At 49.9% G+C, this 20,654-nt stretch overlaps 1 protein-coding gene across 1 annotated transcript in view; it reads left to right on the top strand.

Moving 5' to 3' along the window:
* The first annotated feature begins 489 nt into the window (after positions 1-489).
* The window catches only part of TTLL11 (tubulin tyrosine ligase like 11), a 190,068-nt gene continuing 169,903 nt past the window's right edge, over positions 490-20,654 (top strand). The window contains 2 exon segments of the mRNA XM_036329905.1: positions 490-1,141; positions 1,144-1,766. Coding sequence (XP_036185798.1) covers positions 994-1,141; positions 1,144-1,766 — 771 coding nt within the window. The 5' untranslated portion in view covers positions 490-993.

The following is a 20,654-nucleotide window of genomic DNA, read 5'->3' as shown; positions in this document are numbered from 1 at the left end:
ATAGATACAACGGACATTATTCAACTTTAAAATGGGAAGAAACTGTGAGACGTGCTACAGCATGGATGGACCGTGAAGGCATTGTGCTGGGTGAAATAGGCTGGTCACAGAAGGACAGACACTGTATGATTCCACTTCTATGAGGTACCTCCAGGGGTCAAGTGCATAGACAGAGAGCAGAGCAGCGGCTGCCAGGGGCTGGGGGGTGGAGAATGAGGAGTTATGGTTTAATGGGTATAGGGTTTCAATTTAAGAAGAAAAAGTTCTGGATGCCCTAGCCAGCTTGGCTCAGTGGATAAAGCGTCAGCCTGCGGACTGAAGGGTCCCGGGTTCGATTCCGGCCAAGGGCACATGCCTGGGTGGTGGGCTCGATCCCCAGTGGGGCAGGCAGGAGGCAGCCGATCAATGATTCTCTCTCATCATTGATGTTTCTATCTCTCCTCCCTTTCTCTCTGAAATCAATAAAGAAATATATTTTTTTAAAAAGAAGAAAAAGTTCTGGAAATGGATGTTGGTGATGGCTGGTGCACAGCGATGAGAATGTACTTAATGCTATTGAACTGTACACCTAAAATCGGTTCAAATGATAACCTTTTTGTTGTTTATTTTACCACAAAACCTGACATAATAGGAAAAGTAGTGGTTAATGCCCTCAACTTGAGAGGGAATCTGCAGGGCTTCTCCATGGCTTCCCCACCCATAGGGAGCTCCCCGACCCTGGGAAGGGGGCTCCCCGCTCTGGGTGGGGGCTCTCCCAGGAGCAGCAGGTGCTTCTTCACCGGAAAGCTGCTCCCTCAGGGCCTGGACTTGTCACGTCCCTCGTCGGGCTGATGGTGCAGTTCCTCACAATGGGAGAGGCTATGCCTCGTCCTTCAGACTGGCTGTCGTCCCAGGGAGTGGCGGGGCGGGGGGCCTCTTGGTGGAGCGCTTTGTCTCTGCTCCCCAGGCCCAGGCTCGGGAGCCGCAGTGGTGCCCAACACTTTTCTACGCTGCATGTCGCCTCCAGCGGCTCGGAGCTCTGCGCCCTGGGCCGGCTTGCGGGCGCAGCTCCTCCCTTCCCCTAACCCACGCACCCAATTCTCCGCTTTGCCCTCTTCCAATATGGCCGCCGCCGCCTCTGTGACCGGCCTGGTCACGTGGTGCCGCCGCCTGTGAGGTCGCAGAGGCTTGGACGGCGGCGATTGTCCCTCCCCACGCGCCGTCCAGAGGCGTCGACTGCCCTTGTCATCCGGAGCCTGAGCGATCATGGCAACGGGCTCGGGCCGGGAGCGCGTGGCAGCGGCGGCGGCAGTTCGGTCGCGGCCCGCGGCGGCGGAGCAGCGGCGGCGGCGGTGGCAGTGGCGCTGGCACCGGCCCTGAGCGCCATGCAGCGGGGCAGCTCCGAGAGGGAGCTGGCGGCGGAGGCGACGGCGGCGGCGGGGCCAGTCCGCGTGGACCCTGGCGCGTCCGGGGAACCGGAGCGCAAGGCGAGGGAGGAGGGGGCCGCGGCCCGGGCCCCGGCGCAGCCCCGCGCGGCCGAGGAGGGCGACGCCCGTCTCCTCCAGCGGCCGCCGTCCACGCCGCCCGGGTTCAGGATGAAGCCGGCGCCCGCGCGGGGCCTCGGGCCGCTCGGAAAGCCCCGGGGCAAGGGCCGAGGCGGCAAGCGGAGCCCGGGCCGCCGGTCGGACGAGTACTACTCCGTGCGGCCAGTCACCGTGGACAGCTCCAAGGCCAGGACCTCGCTGGACGCCCTGAAGATCAGCATCCGCCAGCTGCAGTGGAAGGAGGTGAGGCGGCCGCGCGCGGGGGCCGGGGCGGGGCCGGGGCGCGGGGGCCGGGGCGCGGGGTGGGTGGGTGGGACGAGCCCGCGGGAGCCGGCGGCCCGGGCCCGGGGTGGGCGCGCTCTCCAGTCACCCCCAGAGGCTGTCAGCCCCCGCCCGGTGAGCTGCCACTGCCGCTGGCTCCCCTACAGCTCTGGTCCCAGGCGCTCAGCACCGGTCCCCCCACTTTGGAGACATTTGTTTATATGTCTGGCTCCTCCACTAGCTTGTGAGTCCCGGAGGCCTAGAACCCCCTCTCTTCCGCTTTTTCATCCAAGTTATATTTCTGTGGCCCTTCGCGTGTGACTTTTGCGCAGTGGAACAGTTTGTACTTTGTAGGCAGACAGACCCGGGTTCTCACCGTGCCCCGCCGCTTAGCCATGTGACCTTGAGCAAGTTGCTTTGCCTTTTAAGCGTATTTCGTCCTCTGTAAAGTGAGGCTAATAATACCTATCTCACAGTTTTGTAAGTATTCTATTATTGTAGCATAGCACAAGTGTGCAATGAATACCATACTCACTTCCTCCATCACCATGATGACCCCCCCCCCCCCCATCGCCGCCGCCATCATCATCATCCTCAGTGTAGGCACCGTATTTTATGTCCCAGGGCTTGGCATGCAGCAGGTGTTAGTCAGTGGTGGATGAAAGGGTGAAGGAAGGAATGGGTTATTTGTTCCTGAACCCGTTTTTGACCCCGTGGAGGCTGGAATGAAGCACCAATGACATCCAGTCATGTCTGTTGCAGTTGGCTTAGGCCGTGGTCGGCAAACTGCGGCTCTTTGGCCCCTTGAGTGTGGCTCTTCCTAAGCCTTAGGAGTACCCTAATTAAGTTAATAACAATGTACCCATCTATATAGTTTCAGTTTAAAAATTTTAGCTCTCAAAAGAAATTTCAATCGTTGTACTGTTGATATTTGGCTCTGTTGACTAATGAGTTTGCTGACCACTGGCTTAGTGGATAAAGTCATCTGACTTTATTTGCAGCTTCTAAGAATATTTAACTTGCTTTCATGTGTGTGAGGATTGTGATTTAGGGTAGTCGAGTCTGGAGACATAGGCCCACATGGTCTGCTGATGGGACAGGATCTGCCACAGGCAACTTGAGGACTCGGGGACTTAGCCCTGAGCTGTGGCTGTGGTAGATGTCCAGGAGCAGTTATGAAGTTGGAACATGCATAGAGATGGCCACAGAAAGGATGGATGAGGTCACAGGTTTGATGTCCCAGCAGGAAGGAGTCGTGTGATTTGGAGGGAAGTTAAGAATCAGGCAGGGCTGACTTCCAGGTAAGTAGAGGTTAGCCATTGGGGAATAACGCCAGGTGGCAGGGTCCTCAGCCTTGGGGCTTGGGATTGAGGGGAGGACCTTCAAGCCTGGGACACCTGGAGAAAGTGAGGGAGGACCCCCGGTTCTGGACTGGGTCCCAGGTTCACACCAGAGATCTGAGGACCGGAACAAGATAAAATTGTAGAACTCATCAGTGCCAGAGTCCTGATGAAGAGAGAATCCAGGGACTGAAACCAGGCCACAGTGCCAGGCAAGCTGATTGGCCCAAGCAGGGCCTGCGCATAGCTTAGCCCCGTGGGAGGAGAGATGTGAAGCTGGCTAGATCTTGAGAGCCAGAGCCAGATGGACTCAGAAATCTGCAGGCATACATGCTGGCCCAGGTTCGTTCACTCATTCCATAAGTGTGCACGGTGGATGCTGGGCCCTGCGGATCAAAGATGCTTCAGATGTAAGATATTCTTGCCCTCCAGGACTTAAAGTTCAAGGGATAAACACAAGTGAAGAAACACTGCAGTAATCACAGGGTCTTTGCTTCTGCTTCCTGCAACCCTCTTTTCCCAATTAGGTGTATGTCTGACTCTGTCACTTCAGATCTCTGATCAAATGCCACTTCCTCTGACAGGCCTTGCGTGCTGATCCCTCTGTTGACCCATGCTCTTTATTCTGCCCCCCCGATTGCACTAAACTCTACCTCACACTGTATTATGTACTGTTTGTTTATTGTCTGTTTCCCTCATTAGAATGTAAGCTCCATGAGGGCAGGGGTTTTATTTTATTTACCTCAGCTGCTTGGCACATAGAAGGTGCTCAATAAATCTTTATTGAATGAATGAATACGTCATGTGATGAGTGTTTCTCTCTCTTTATGTAAAGTTGTATGTGTTGTGGGAGGTGGAGGAGGGCCACTCAAGGAGGGCTTTCTGGCGGGGAGAGATGGGAGCTGAGTTCTGAGTGCTGAAAAGGAGTAGGCGTTATTTAGGGACTATGGACTCTGATCCCTGGTAGAGGGAGTATTTGGGCAAAGCAGAGGTGTATTTGAGGTGCTGTATGGCTCGATCATTGAGTGGGTGGCACAGTAGTGCGAGATGAGGCTTGAGATGTGGGATGTGGTCTTTTTTTTTGGAAGGCTATGTGAGCACTACAGAATTTTACATTTCTTCCATGAATTGGCTGTGATGTCTTGGCATTAAATGTTTTAGGCCTCAGTTTGCCTGTCAGTCGGATGGAGGCGGGTTGCGCTGGTTCAGTGGTTTCTAGTCTTTCTTCTGCTGCAACCACATAATGGTGGTGTTACGCTACCTGAGACCCTTGCACTGGCGAAGTCAGTGGGGTGGGCAGTTTCCAGGGCACTACTGGTAACCGCCCTGTCCCCCTCGTGTGAGTAGGGATGCTCATTCTAGTATATTTTACACCATAATTCACTTATAATAGGACTTTACTATTAGATGTAAGATTAATTAGGTCATGCCATTGTCTCCTATTAGTCAGTGAGATTCTGAGGACGGGTGGTATCTGACTCGTGTCCCTAGTGCCCAGCACAGTGAGGGTTTTCAGTGAATACTCACCAAATGACTGAATGAAATACTTGCAAAGGAACCCATATCTCATCTGAACCTAGAATGTAGAGTTTGAAAAGTGCCAGACTAGGTAAGCTTTAAAGTTTCTTCCAGCTTTAAACCCTGATTATGGCATTCTTAGTACCAGCTACAAAGTTGACTTCATGACAAGTAGCCCGTATGTAAACCAGGTCCTAACAAGGTGCCAGCACACGAGCTCTCCAGGCCTCGGTGTCCCATCTGTTCCAGGGTGATGTTGGACAAGATCATCTCTCACACTCAGCACTGACATTCTAGCAGCAGGAACATCTACGGGGGGGCTGCCGTGCAAGGAACTGAGCCAGTGTTCCTTGCATGACATACTGTGCTACTGCTGCAGGATTGAGGGTGCCCAGCTGGCCAGCTTTGGCAGGTAGTGAGTGGGTATCCCAGGCAAGAAATAAGGTCATAAATACCAACCAGGTGAAAGTTCTGTCTCCTCTTTTGAGTGCATAGTGAGGGGCTACATGACACAGTCCCCTTAGCAGGGCAGCACCCAGTCAGCATGTGAATTCCCACATTTGCTCAGCTACAGGGCACAATCTCTCTTCCTCCTTTACTTTTCTTCATTCCACGTTCATTTAACAACAACAACAACTGTAACAAACCCTTGTATACCTCTCACTCTGTCAGGCACTTTTCTGAGTGTTTTACATGCATACAATGATTTCATTCTCCCAACACCCCAATATTGTAAACACCCGATTGTCTCCCTCTTACAGAGGAGGAAGTTGAAGTGCACAGAGGTTAACTTATCTAAAGTCACATAGCTGGTAAGTGGCAGAGCCAGCATTTGAAACAGGTATTTCATTTGAAGCCAGCCGTCAGTTCTCTTTTCCCCCTGCTCCCTTCTGGCTCTCTGTCTGCAGACCTGGCTTAGGGGTTGCAGATACAGATGTGACTGGGATTCATTCCTTGCCCTCCAGCAGTGCCCAGGGCAATCTAGTCCAGGGACAGACATACCCACAGACTATTACAATCTAGTCTGGGAGTTGAGTGGGTAAAGGGCATTTCATACAGGGTAGGAACAAAAGCAAGGAGTACAGATCAGGTTTTATATGTAGGATGGGATGCTGGCAGCTTAGGGAGCATGTGGGAGAGTGGCGAGGGAGGGAGAAGGAGCCGATCACAGAGGATGCTGAAAGGCTGTATCAAGAAGCTCGCGCTTCTGCCTGGATGTGATCACAGGTTCTTTCCACATACAGCCTGGGCTTCCCTTGCCCACTCTCAGTCCCAAGTGAACCACGCCAAGTGATGATTCCATTTCAGTCATGTCCACTCTGGCCAGGTCTAATTCAACTGTGCCCATAGCCTTAAAATTTGTTTGAAAAGAAAAATCACATATGTTAGCTCTGTGAACTTGGAGATAAGATGTAAGTTTATTGTAGAATAGGAAAATCATGTTTACAGGGTCACTACTGAAGTTACAACATGAAAGAGAGGGATGGTTTCTGGCTCATGGTAGATGATCAAGAAATATTTACAAAATTGTATGGTCTACTTCCAGTCACGTGAGCCTCTCTCTTCATCTCCTGTATATTCTTTCGTGGTTTCCACACACTCATTAAAGAAAACCTTAGGGAGAAGGCACCTCAGAGAATAGATGCCACTGTTGTCGTGAGCTGCCCTCCCTGGAGATGTAGGTTGTGTATATGCGCACAGTGGTGCCATGGACACCGGCTAATGTGGATGAGAGATTTGATAGAGGGACCTTTGTTGTAATAGTTTGCCCAAGCCTTGTCCCAAGATCTATTACCGTGTGAGCTCTTTGTTTCAGAGACTCCAAACCATGAGGACAGTGACCATGTTTCTCTATTCCAGATGGGCTGATACTTCTCCTTCTGCATCACATCACCTCGTGCCTTGCTGCCTCAGCTGCTGTTTGTGTACACATTTGTTCCCTGTGTTTGAACCATTGTCTAGTAAATTTTATAAATGCCTCTTAAGCCCTTAGCAGGCATTTCTGATGGCGCCTTCTCTTCTCCCATCTGCTTCTGTGTCATCTGAATAAAGCCTTCTCATCCTTAATGGAGCTGGGAGTCCAATGCTGCCCCGCCTTGGACTCTTATGAAGGCCAGCTTCCATATTTGCTCTTTATGCTGGTAGGGAGATTTTATTTCTCTTTGTGTTGGAACTATGAATTATTGGAATTTAAGAAAGCAACAGTGGAAAACTTTCTGGATGTCTGAGGTTATTTACAAATTCCAAATTCCTTTGTTAAATTTCCCAAAACAATATGTGCTTATAAAAACATCCCCACTCTCCATTCCCCTCCCTTCTTCCCCACCATTTCTCCTTGGAGGCAACACCCGGATTACAGTTTGGTATGTTTCTTTTCAGATTTTTTTCTAATTCCTGTATGCATCAGCATAACTAAATTGGGCTAGGGCAGTGGTTGGCAAACTGCGGCTTGCGAGCCACATGCAGCTCTTCGGCCCCTTGAATGTTGCCACGAAGTTTTAATCACACTGTACGTGCGCACCCGCACGTGGTATTTTGTGGAAGAGCCACATTCAAGGGGCCGCAGTTTGCAGACCACTGGGCTAGGGTAACAAGCAACCACAAAATATTAGTGGCTTAACAACAAAAGTTTATTTCTTGCTCACACTTAAGGGTTCGGTGTGGGTTGGTGGGAGTGGTGGGGGGAGGTGGGGTCCTCATCCATCTTGGTTATTCAGAGACCCATGCTTCCAGCTCATCACAATAAGTCCTGAGGGAAGGGAACATGGCAAAGTGTGGCTTTTAAGACTTCTCTCCAGAAGTGACTGCTCACATCTTATTCACCAAAGCATGGCTGACTTTAGGGGGGCTGGGCTGTGCTGTCCTCCCCTGAGGGTATAAGAGGAGAATCTGAATATCTGTACCAAGGACTACTCTATGGCTATACTAAAAACCATTGAACTATACACTTTCAATAGGTGAATTGTATGGTATATAAATTATCCTATCTAATAAAGAGGGAATATGCTAATTGACCCTCACGCCGTTGCAAAAGATGCGTCGCCCACAGCCAATAAGGAGGGATTATGCTAATTGACTGCCAGCCCTCAAAGATGGCGGTGCCCACAGCCACAAGATGGTGGCGCCCAGTCCCCTCAGCCCTGCTGGGGTGCCTGCCTCTGGAGTCCCCCAGTCCCCTCAGCCCCCCAGCCACCAGGGCTGGCCCGAGGCATAGGTAAGCCTCAGATGGTGGCTACCTAGCCGCCCAGGGCTGCCTGAGGCTTAGGTAACCAGGGCCAGCTGAGGCTTGTGCTGCTGGCAGTGGTAGCAGCATAGGTGTGATGGGGCATCGCTTTCCCCGGATCGCCGGGCCGCCTTCTGTCCCTGAGAGCTCCCAGGCTGTGAGAGGGGGCAGGCTGGGCTGAGGGACCCCCCCTCCAGTGCATGAATTTTCATGCACTGGGCCTCTAGAGTATTTCAATAAAGCTGTTGAAGAAATGCTATGAGCGTACCCAGTTCTCGTCATTGAAGAATGCTTGTCTCCTAGGTTGTAATTGGAAATATGCTTTAGAAACTCAAATTAGTCCAGTGCACCCTGTTGTTAATTCTGCATTGCAATATTGCCTGTTATTGGTATACTAGAGGCCCGATGCACGAAATTCATGCAAGAGTAGGCCTTCCTGCCCTGGCGGGTTTGGCTCAGTGGATGGAGTGTTGGCCTGTGGACTGAGAGGTCTCAGGTTCGATTCTGGTCAAGGGCATGTACCTTGGTTGCGGGCACATCCTCGGGAAGGGGTGTGCAGGAGGCAGCTGATCGATGTTTCTCTCTCATCGATGTTTCTGACTCTCGGTCCTTCTCCCTTCCTCTCTGTAAAAAATCAATAAAATATATTAAAAAGAAAAAAAAAAAGAGTAGGCCTTCCTTCCCCCAGCTGCCAGCACCGGCTTTCCTCTAGCCCCTGGGACCCGGACTGGCTTCCCTCCGGCCACCCGCAGGCACCCGGGACCCAGGCTGGCTTCCCCCATCATGCCCCGGCTTCGTCAGGAAGGATGTCTGGAATGACGTCCAGAAGACATCCGGTCTAATTAGCATATTACCCTTTTATTATTATAGATGGGCTCCTTGGTTACCTGTGTCTAATGGAATCTTGTCCTGGTGGCATAAAGTAGTGGCAACTGTAACAGCTACTTATTTTGTTTTTGTGAGGGTTAACTTGAATATTTACTTAAAGAGTAAAATTTATGCTTCTTATGAGGACTCCATATAATTTTTTCTGCCACCTGAGATGCAGTATAGCATGGTAGATAAAAGCTTGGGATTTGTAGCCAATTTAACATTAGGCCAATTTTATTCTGAGCCTTAGTTTCTTTATCTATATAACTAGGGGTCTCTCAGCCTGACCTGCACCCTCTCACAATCTGGGACCTCTTTGGGGATCTTGGACTGCTGGTTTTGGCCTGATCCCCACAGGCCAGGCCGAGGAACCCCACCGGTGCACGAATTCATGCACTGGGCCTCTAGTATGCATATAAGATCTTTGGTTAATCTCTTCCCGTCGTCCCCCTTTCCCCCTTCCCTCTGAGATTCATCAGTCTGTTCCATGTTTCTGTGCCTGTGCGTTGAGCATCTGCCCCTTTGGTGGTCAGTGCATGTCATAGCCACCAGTCAAATGGCCAGACAGTCGCTTAGGCTTTTATATATATACTAGAGGCCCGGTGCACAAAAATTTGTGCACTCGGGGGGGAGGGGGGTCCCTCAGCCTGGCCTGTGCCCTCTCGCAGTCTGGGACCCCTCGGGAGATAATGACCTGCTGGCTTAGGCCTGCTCCCGGGTGGCAGAGGGCAGGCCCAATCCCTAGGTGCAGCCCCTGGTCGGGCTCAAAGCAGGGCCGATTAGGGAGTTGGGGCGCTGCCCCCTGTCACGCACAGAGCAGGGCCCATCAGGGGGGTTGGGGCTCCATACCCTGTCACGCACAGAGCAGGGTCAATCAGGGGGTTGGGGAGCTCCCCACTGTCATGCACAGAGCAGGGCCGATTGGGGAGTTGGGGCACCGCCCCCTGTCACACTCAGGGCAGGGCGGATCAAGGGGTTGTGGCGCCGCGCTCTATCACCAACAGAGCAGGGCCGATCAGGGGGTTGGGGCGCTGCCACTGTCACACTCAGGACAGGGCCGATGAGGAGGTTATGGCTCTACCCTATCACACACAGAGCAGGGCCCGGGGTGGGGGGGGGGGTGTGGCGCCGCCCTCTATCACCCACAGAGCAGGGCCGATCAGGGAGTTGGGGTGCCGCCACTGTCACACTCAGGACAGGGCCGATGGGGAGGTTATGGCTCTACCCCATCACACACAGAGCAGGGCCCGTGGAGGGGTGGGGGTTGGGGCGCCGCCCTCTATAACCCACAGAGCAGGGCCGATCAGGGGGTTGGGGCACCGCCACTCTCACACTCAGGGCAGGGCCGATGGGGAGGTTATGGCTCTACCCCGTCACACACAGAGCAGGGCCCGTGGGGGGGGGAGGCCTTGGGGTGCTGCACCCTGTCACACACAGAGCAGGGCCGATCAGGGGGTTGGGGAGCTCCCCCTATTAGGCACAGAGCAGGGCTGGTCAGGGGGTTGGGGCGCCTTCCCCTGTCAAGAACAGAGCAGGGCGGATAGGGAGGTTGTGGCCCCACCCCCTGTCACACACAGAGCCGCAGGGCGATCAGGGGGTTTGGGCGCTGCCCCCTGTCACACTGATCCCGGTGCTGGGAGGCCTCGCGGCTCCGCTGATCCCAGTGCTGGGAGGCATATTACCCTTTTACTATATAGGATAGAGGCCTGGTGTATGGGTGGGGCTGGCTGGTTTGCCCTGAAGGGTGTCCTGGATCAGGGTGGGGGTCCCCACTGGGGTGCCTGGCCAGCTTGGGTGAGGGGATGATGGCTGTTTGCAGCTGGTCACACACCCTACAGGGTGGGGGTCCCCACTGGGGTGCCTGGCCAGTCTGGGTGAGGGGCTAAGGGCTGTTTTCAGGCTGACTGAAGCTCCCAACTGCTCCTTTTTTTCTTTTCTTTTTTTTTTTATCCTGGGCCAGCTTTAGCTCTGGCTCCAGCTCTGAGGCTTCCAGCTTTAGCTCTGGCTCCAGCTCTGAAAGCAGGTATCTGGTTTGTTTGCATTCTATAATCGAAACTCTGTATCAACTCCAGCTCTGAGATCCCGGGCTCGCTGAAAGCAGGTTTCTGGGGTTTTGTTTAGCTTCTATATTTGTTACAATGTTTCTTAAACTGCAGGCTCAGAGGCCGGCAAAGCAGGCAGGGAGCATTGGTTTCCTCCGTCACTGAAGCAAGCAAGCCTCATGTTAGTTTCAAGCTGCCTGGCTGCCGGCCGCCATCTTGGCTGGCAGTTAATTTGCATATCTTGCTGATTAGCCAATGGGAAGGGTAGTGGTCGTACGCCAATTACCATGTTTCTCTTTTATTAGATAGGACTAGAGGCCCGGTGCACAAAAATTTGTGCACTCGGGGGTGGGGGGGTCCCTCAGCCCAGCCTATGCCCTCTCGCAGTCTGGGACCCCTCGGGGGATGACCACCTGCTGGCTTGGGCCTGCTCCCCGGGGGATTGGGCCTAAGATGGCAATCAGAAATCTCTCTGGCAGCCCGGCAACCCTTGGGGGATGTCCACTTGCCAGCAGGGAGCAGGCCTAAGCTGCAGTCAGACATCCTTAGCGCTGCTGAGGAGGCAGGAGAGGCTCCCATCACCACTGCTGTACTGGCAGCCGTCAGCCTGGCTTGTGGCTGAGCAGAGCTCCCCCATGTGGGAGCACACTGACCACCAGAGGGCAGCTCCTGCATTGAGTGTCTGCCCCCTGGTGGTCAGTGTGTGTCATAGTGACCAGTCATTCCCAGTCTTTCTGCTGTTAGGGTCAGTTTGCATATTACCCTTTTACTATATAGGATAGAGGCCTGGTGCATGGGTGGGGGCCAGCTGGTTTGCCCTGAAGGGTGTCCCGGATCAGGATGGGGGTCCTGCTGGGGTGCCTGGCCAGCCTGGGTGAGGGGCTGATGGCTGTTTGCAGCTGGTCACACCCCCTTCAGGGTGGGGGTCCCCACTGGGGTGCCTGGCCAGCCTGGATGAGGGGCTGATGGCTGTTTTCAGGCTGGCCACACCCCCTTTAGGGTGGGGGTCCCCACTGGGGTGCCTGGCCAGTTTGGGTGAGGGGCTGAGGGCCGTTTTCAGGCTGGCCAGCGACTGAAGCTCCCAGCCTCTCCTTTTTTTCTTTTTTTTACTCTGAGATTTATTTAACTTCTATAATTGAAACATTGTTGCCGTCACTGGCACTCCCAGCTCTGAGGCCACGGCTGGCGGAAAGCAGGTATCTGGGGTTTGTTTAGTTTCTATAATCGAAACATTGTTGCTTTCGGAGCTGTTGCTTTCGGAGCTCAGAGCCGGGCCACGGCAGGCCGGGAACTTTGGCTTCCTCTATCACTGGAGCAAGCAAGCCTCATGTTCTCTTCAGCTGCGTGGGTGCCAGCTGCCATCTTTGTTGGCAGTTAATTTGCATATCTCGCTGATTAGCCAATGGGAAGCATAGCGGAGGTACGGTTAATTACCCTTTTTGTCTTTTATTAGATAGGACTAGAAGCCCGTTGCACGAAGATTCGCGCAATAGGCCTTCCTTCCCCTGGCTGCTGGCACCGGTTTTCCTCTGGCACCCAGGACCCAGACCTTTGGTCCGGCCGCAGCAAGGCTTGGCTTCTCCGCTGCGGCCGCAGTGGAGAAGCCAAGCCTCTTCAGTCTTCACTCTGGCTGGAGCCTTCAGTCTTCACTCTGTGCCTGCATATGCAAATTAACCGCCATCTTTGTTGGGTTAATTTGCATAGTAGCTGTGATTGGCTGGTGGGCGTAGCGGAGTGACACCAATTTGCTTGTTTCTCTTTTATTAGTCTAGATATAAATGGGCATCATATAATCAGACCTCATGGAGTTGTTTGTTGCCAGCCTGAAAAGATATTATCATGTAAAGTCCTGGTACATAAAGACTTGATTGGATTTTTTTTTTATTAGCATCTGGCCCTAAGCTTCTTTAGACTTACTTCATATATTCCAGGCAGCAAACTCATCCTATCTTTGGCATGGCAGAGTTCAAGCCAGAAATAGAGAGCCATCTGTTTGTAATCTTTGGGTTTTGGCCGGTTTTACTTTCCATGATAACATAGCTTTCTTTAGCCTGTACACTCATTCCTTTCTTAAGGAATCTTAGGCTCTGTGTGAAACTACCTACACAAATCCTTTCCTCTTCCTGGATTTTTATGACATTTTCTTTGAAATTATGAAACTTTATGACTCTCTAGGTAGGTTGCAACTATGTTCCTCTAATTGTATTTATAACTGTGAAAACTTCTTACTCCTAAGACATTCTTCTTGGAAAAAGGGCTGTGTGCAGGGAACAAAGTGGGAGGCAAATGGTTCCTCTTGGGTGACAGTTTAATAAGTGTCAGCTGGTCACTAAGGATTGTTGTTTGAGGAGTTTATGCAGTACTATTCCATTAGAATGTGCAGAAGTATTTCCGGAAAGTATGGTGACTAAAACATGCAGATATGATCTTAAGTTCTGAGGCCTTGAAAGGTCTTCATTATTCAACAAATATATGCTGAATGTCTGCTGTGCCCCCAGCCCTGTGCAAGGCACTGTTAGTAAAGACACTGTCCTGAACCAGGGCCACTTCTGTCTCATACTGTCCTTTTGTGTGGATTAGAAAAAGGTGCCCCTGCTCCTTAAGGAGAAAAATACTAAATTAGTCAATATATCATTTATACCTCAAAACAAATTTGTTATAGCAAATGGATTATTAGTGAGAAATGAATATTACCTATCGAATGATATTTACATGGTAGAATGAAGTTCTTATTGATGTTAAACTTGGAATTCAGAAATATTCTGGCATAGTAAACATCAGATGATTGAACCCCAATATGAAACTTCACATTTATCTAGTGTACTAATACCAATGAAAGATTTTTAAGAAAAAGTTAAAAGAACTCACCAATTATACATCAGATGTAAAAGCAGATCTTATTTAGAAACATAGTCTATTTTAGATGTTACTGGACCAACAAAGTCTTTTGATAATCCAGTTTGTCAAAGGAGAACAATATATATTGTCTTGTCAAAATAAGACACTTGACTCTCATGTGCCAGAAAATTCTCATCGTAAATACAAAATTGCCCAAATCATCTGATGTATGTTTACCCAACCAGAATATTTCTGAATTCCCTGCTTAAATCAATAAGTACTTTTATTATGATAATATGTAAAATTACATATTACTAATATTTGTTATGAATAATCCATTTGTAGTAGAGTAAAAAAATATAATTATAAAATATGAAAAGTGTTCAAAACATTAAAGATGTCTGTCTGTGGACAGCATCATGGCACCCTTCTGCATGACCTAAAAAGCCAGACGTGGTGGCCTTACAGGCCCCAGGCTAGGTGGGTAGACATAGCTGGTGATTCTAATGTGAGAAGCCGAGTTCTACTAGCAGTGTGTATGCAATGTGTTGGGAGACAGAGGTAGGCAAGACAAGGCCAAAGGCTTATGTGTGTGTGAGAACTGAGTAAGGAGCATAGTCTTTTGACATATTTGGCTGTCAAGTAGCCTCTAAACCTTCTTTCTAGATTCCTGCTACTCTAAGTAAGTGAGGTAGCTGAGTTCCAGACTGGGGAGGTATTTATACTTTTAATAAGACTGTGATGCTCTCTCCTCTTGCCTACACCTTCTTCTGTCTTCAGGGCTCTGATATCATAGCATGAATCAGCTTTATTGTTATAGCTTGTTTAATTTTCTTTCCCTGTTATAGTTTACATTTTTTTCTTTATTTTATTAAATTTTTTTTTTTATTGATTTCAGAGAGGAAGGGAGAGGGAGAGAGAGATAGGAATATCAATGATGAGAGAGAATCATTGAACAGCTGCCTCCTGCACACCCCACACTGGGGATCAAACCCACAACCCAGGCTTGTGCCCTGACTAGGAATCGAACTGCAACAAACTGGTTCATAGGTCCTCGCTCAACCACTGAGCCACCCCAGCCGGCCTCTTTCCCATCAAATTTTAAATTCAACTAGTGCAAGAGCCACATATGTCTTGTTTATTATTGAATCCTTACACTCCAGTGCACAATGCCTGGCATCTTATATAATAAGCTTTTGACAGGTATTGGCTGAATGATTTTTTTATTCATTCCTCAAACATTTCCTGAACTCTCATTTTGTGCCATGGACTCCACTGAGCATAGGGCAAACAAAGGCATGACCCCAAGAGTGAATCGGGGAGCTCACTGTCTAGTTATCACGCTCTAGTGGAGGAAGAGCAGTGTTAAAGAGAGATGGAGAACAGCTGGCTCAGATTCAGGCTTAGTGAGGGCCTCCTGTCGCAGGGGCCTCTCAGCTGAGTCTGGATGGAAGAGAGGGGCGAGCAAGGTTTCCCGGGGTGGAAGTAAGACAAGTATTCAGACAGGGGTCAGCATGCACGATAACTTGTTGGCATGCTAGAGCACAAGAAATTGGGGGGATGGCAAACATTTATGTGGCTGGAATACAGAATTTGAGGAAGGGAGAGTGGTGAATGATTGGACCTAAGAGGTAGGCAGCAGCCAAGGCTGATAGGTCGGGGAGCCATTGGAAGGTTTTGAATCGGTGTGTGTAACAAAAATACATTTGTGTATTGGACAGAACACTCTGGCTGTGGTGTGGAAGGTGTGTTTAGGGTTTGGGTGGTTAACTGGAAGTGGAGAAAACTCTGAGGGCAAAGACAGTGGGTTCCTGGTCAATTTCCAGCTTCTGGCAGGGGAACCTTCCAGCACCCCTCTGATGCAAGTGGTGTTTATATCATTAGCTCTACCTTACAGATGAGGTAACCAGGGCCGGGACTGACCGAAGGACTCAAACCCAGGACTTTGGCAATGCCAAGTCAAGTGCAGTCTCCTTGTCCCATGCTGCCAGGCAGGTTGGCAGTGCTGGGGAGAGAATTGGCTCCTGGTGTCTCTTCTCCCCAGGATCGCTCTCCTACTTTCTGATGAGGGAGGGGACTCTGTCTTCCAGCCACGGAGGGCCACATAATGTGTCCCTTCAGGTCATGGCGCCCCCTTCCCTTAGCCTCCTTCCAGGCAGAAAGAGATGGAGGCCCAGGAGGCAGCCGAAAGCTGTCCTCACCAAAGCAGTGGGGAGAGATTTGTGGGCCAATTGGCATTCTCATTGCCTGGGTATCACACTGCTATTTAATAAAGGCCTCATGGCTTGATGGGCCATTACGTAACCAATGATATATTTCAACTTCGTTGAGGAGGAAGATGCAGAGTTAAATCATATTCAGACAGTGTGGAAACAAAAGCATAAAGAAGCCACTCACATGCATGGCCCTCCTCCAAGGGGGAGGGAAGGGAACAAACCGTCATGGGGTCCCAGCTGAGCCAGGCACACAGGTTGGGAGCTTTTGCATTTTTTATTTTCTTACTTAGTGCTTATAGAGAAGGTGCTGTGCGTCCTGTAGGTGAGGAAGCCGAGTGCCCGTGACACTGGCCCTTGAGGTGGAACTAGCATCTCAACCCTGGGTCTGCCCTCGCAGTGCCTGCTCCTTCCCTGCACCACGCTGCCTCCCCTGTGCACTCTGTTCTCTCTCGGAGACAAACCATGATTAATTGTTGTGCAAAGGATGAATGGTGTGGAGGTCAGCAGCCTGTGCCAGTGTAGAGTGAACACTCCCCGAAGGCAGGAACTCATCTGTCTGCCCCTGGTCCTGGTGTGGTGCTGCACACGCTACAGGGCAGTCTTTAGCGGAGGCTGACATGTTCTTACTACTCTGAACAGCGAGTGACGCTGACCTTCACCCTCTCAATCCTTTCCTTCTTGTTGGCCTTCCCTCTCCTCTGCTTCTCTGCCCCTCAGAGACCTTGTCTGCCCTCCTCGACAGTAATGAGCGAGGTGATGGAGAATTAGTTGTGATTCCTCCTTGGTGTCACATTTACTAGTAGGAGGTGTTGGACGACAGCCTTGTCTGCAAGAGCCAAAGGGACAAGGTGCCTCTGCTGGGGGGACAGACTGGGTTATGGGCTTACATTCACAATCCTTGGTCACATCCCAGCAAAGCATTGAAGGCCCGTAGACTCTCCCCAGTTAGCCTCACTCCTGCCAGGCTTCCTCACACCCTCGCACCCCCCGGTTATACTCTGTCCTAACAGCCAGGCTAGTTTGGTGCCTCCATCCTTTGCTCACACCCATCTCTCAGCCTGGAATAGCTTTTGTTCCCTCCACTCCCTGCGCACTGAACTTGGAGCCCCCCTTCAATATCCAGTCAGTTATGAGCCTCACCATGAAGCCTCACCCTCCCAACAGAAGCAGCGGCTTCTCCCTCTCTGTCGTCATGGCACTTGGTCCATCCCTCTACACACATTGCTTTTCATGGGGGTCACTGATTTGTAGGGGTACCAAACCCTGAGCAGTTTGAGGACCGTGATGGGGTTCCGTGTGTGTGTATGTGTGTATGTGTGTGTGTCTGTGTGTGTCTGTGTGTGTGTCTGTGTCTGTGTCTGTGTCTGTGTCTGTGTCTGTGTCTAGTGCCTGGCTAGAGCAGGTGCTCATGCAGGGACCTGGAAGAATGGAGAATAGGTGCCTGTGCTGGCCTCACCTGCCCTCACCTGGGAGAGTGACCACCCCCCCCCACACACACACTCCCCACCCCAGCCTCGCCTGACTTCTGTCCTGACACCCTTGCTGACCAATAGTGAACAGACTTGCTCTGGAATGTGTCTGATGTGACCACAGAGACAGGGCTTAGATACTCAGGCAGTTTCCCAAGGCGCAGAGAGGGACTCTCTTAGTCCTCGCTGTATCCCCAAGCCCGGGGCTGGCACTCAGTGATGCTGTTGAACACCAGGGGATTTTGTGCTTCTCAGGATCTGTTTTCTTTGTTCACTGTGTGTATTTGTTAAACTAGGCTGAAGTGTGTGACAAGGAGACCCAACATGTGAGGTCTCAACATAATGGCAGGCTCCTACTTGCCCTGTGAACAGCCTGGGTGGAGTTATGCAGTTTGGTGGGGTGTCATTTGGGGACTTGGGGTCTTTCCACTTGTGGCTCTACCATTCTCAGAGTCTCTGCATCAGCAGCCAGGCAGCAGGCGAGGAAGGAGTGAGGAGTACGCACAGGAGGTTTCTCTGTGTCCTGCTTGCGGCACAGAGCACTTCTGCCCACGTTCCACTGGGGGGAGCCCAGACACATGGCACAGAGGAAACCAGACTGGAAGGAGTGGCAAACGCATTTTATTCAGGGGCTATTATAATAGGAGAGAGAGACCTGGGTATGAAAGTGGGCTCCACTCCAAGAACAAGTGGGGATTTAGAGCCAGGGAGCAGGGTGGGTCAGTGGGTGGAAAATTCCTAGAGGAAACATAGGGGTGAAGGGGAGCCCTGGCTAAACCAGTTTGATAGGGTTCTTGCTGGAGACAGGCCAGGGGGTGATAAGCAGGGTGGGAGATGAGGGTCTGATTACATATCGAGGTGGATTAGATATGGGGGGGGGGTGTTCTTTCTAAACTTAAGCAGGATTCTTGCTAAAACTGGGCAATACAGAGACCAATATGGAAGTGCAAAGGTTGAGACTTAGGGGAAGAGGGTTTAGAGGAGCCTGATTGGAATTTGGTCAAATAAAGAGTCTTTATCACTGCAAGGGGGACTGGGAAATGTAATCTAGTGTCGTGTCCAGGAAGAGGAGGAGAAGGATTTTGGGGAACAGCTCATGTTCTGCCACAGTGAAGTGTGGAAAAAGGATTTGGAGTTTGTCAAAACTGGGTTCAAATCCAGGCTCTGCTCCTTGCTAGCTGCGTGGATTTAAATTAAATTAAAGAACTCGTCCAAACTTTGAGCCTCAGTTTCCTCAGCTGAATAATAGCGGATAGTGACCCCTGCCCTAGACGATGATGGAGAGATAAGTAGTACGTACGTAATAGTTATCCAATACATTGTGACTGTTATTATTACTCTAGGCACTATTCTCTTTGTTATTATCATGTATTTCAATTTTACTTGACTGGAAATTTATTAACATGCACATGATAAAAATCTACATAATGAAAGTATAAACACTGAATAATATGTATCTCACTCATCCCACCTTCACTTCACTTCCTCAGAGGCAACCACGATGAGCAGTCTCTTGGTGTGTTTCCAGAGCTACATCTACATAAGTGAACTAGTGTACACAGCCCTTTTATTTACCTAATGCTTTCAGGTGATACACTCTACTCTGCACCTTTGATTTCATTTAACAATGTAGCTTAGCTATTGTTTTATCGGTGTGTTGTGACTTACTGAATCCTTTCTTTAGAGCTGTGTAACATTCCGTAGTAAGTGTATAGCATCACTTACTTAACTAGGGACCCATTGACAGCATTGAACTGTTTATAGTGTTTTGCCACTCTATAAAGCTGCAGTGACCGTGTCCTTGGATATTTCTCTGTTCACTTGTGTGAAAACATCCATAGGATAAAAAACCTAGGACTCATACTGTGCATTTAATTCTCTTCAAAAATAGGATTTAAAATCTGGAATGCTTCTCTCTGAAAGCTGTTGTGGAGAGAAAGGATTGGGAATTAGAGACTTGGCCTGTCAGGAGAAGGTGAGGGATAAAGTACCTTGTTTTTTTACATTTAAAGCCATTACTAACATAAACCTTTATTGCCTCTTCCCATGATGCCTCGATTCCCGATTCCGCAGCAGGAATATTTGGCAGATTTATAAACCAATGCAAATGCAAATCGGCCTTTAGCTTCAGAGTTTATTTTCCCACATAAACAAATTGTCAACCAGCTTTCTAAGTTCTACACCCAACAAAGGAGTTGGATTGACCACAATAAAAACAAAAATCTATGTTTTTGTTTGTTTTTGAGTGGCAGATGCAAACAGCATCCAGTGCATTCTCTATATTAGCTATTTTTCACACATTATCTCATTGAATCCTTGCAGACCTTTGAAGTGAAAAATATTATTCCTGTTTTCCAGACGAAGAAAGGAACTTGCTCAGGGTCATGCAAAACCAAGGTCTGAACTCAAGTCTTGATGATGATACTACTCAGTGGGCCTCTCTTATTCTTAATGAGGAAATCAGTAGAACTTCGCTGATTGTCAAGGTTTACCTATTGTATGAATATCTGATAATTAGCAGCGCCTCTTAAAGATTTTGTGGCCTTTCAGAGTGTAATAGAGGAGGACCTGTTATGGCTGCAAGCTAGGTATCTGACACCCTTAGGCCTGACCTCATTCATCTAGCAACTCTCAGGTGGCTAGTCCAATCTGCATCTTTGGATGGCCTCTGCCTCTCAGTTCAATATTGCTCTCTGCATGACCCTGAACTCTGGCTAGGTGATTTGTGTCCTTCCCTGATGTCTTCCCCACACCCTTTATCAAACTTCTCCATTTAAAGCACTTTTTGAATTGTATGCCATTATTATTATTAATGACTCACCACACCCCCACACCACCACTCTGCTCTCCTTGTTCCCCAGCCTTTGAGCTGATGTCACCTTGACACTCAATCTCACTTTTTTGGATCCTGGGTTCAGTTCTTCTAGCTCCCAGGAGATCTACTGCCTATGAACAAAAATTGGCACATTAAACTCCCTCCCATTCCCACATTTTCAAACATCATATCAAGAGAACCGCATCCATCATATCCTGGGGAGGGCCAGTTTTCCATAACATGGCGTAGAATCAGTGCTTTGTGCCTGTGAATCTTTTTTATTAATTTCATATATCTTATTAGCTGTTGGTTCCATGTTAGCACACTCCTCTTGTTGGGCTATAAATTCACTCTTGTTTTATTTATTAACACACATTTGTTAAAGGCCTGATAGCATCAGGCCACCACCTCTGTTATCTCACTTACGGCTCAGAAATAACTCTGCAGAGGGGGTATTATTAGTCCCCTTTGCCGTTGGGGAAAGCGAGGCTCAGAGAGGTTCATTAACTTGTCCATGTTTCATCTAGTGAGTGGTAGGT

Source organism: Myotis myotis, unplaced genomic scaffold (genome assembly GCF_014108235.1).
Source record: "Myotis myotis isolate mMyoMyo1 unplaced genomic scaffold, mMyoMyo1.p scaffold_m19_p_12, whole genome shotgun sequence".
Taxonomy (NCBI): Eukaryota; Metazoa; Chordata; class Mammalia; order Chiroptera; family Vespertilionidae; genus Myotis; species Myotis myotis.
Note: the sequence above shows the minus strand (reverse complement) of the source record. Positions and strands in the feature narration are given on the sequence as shown.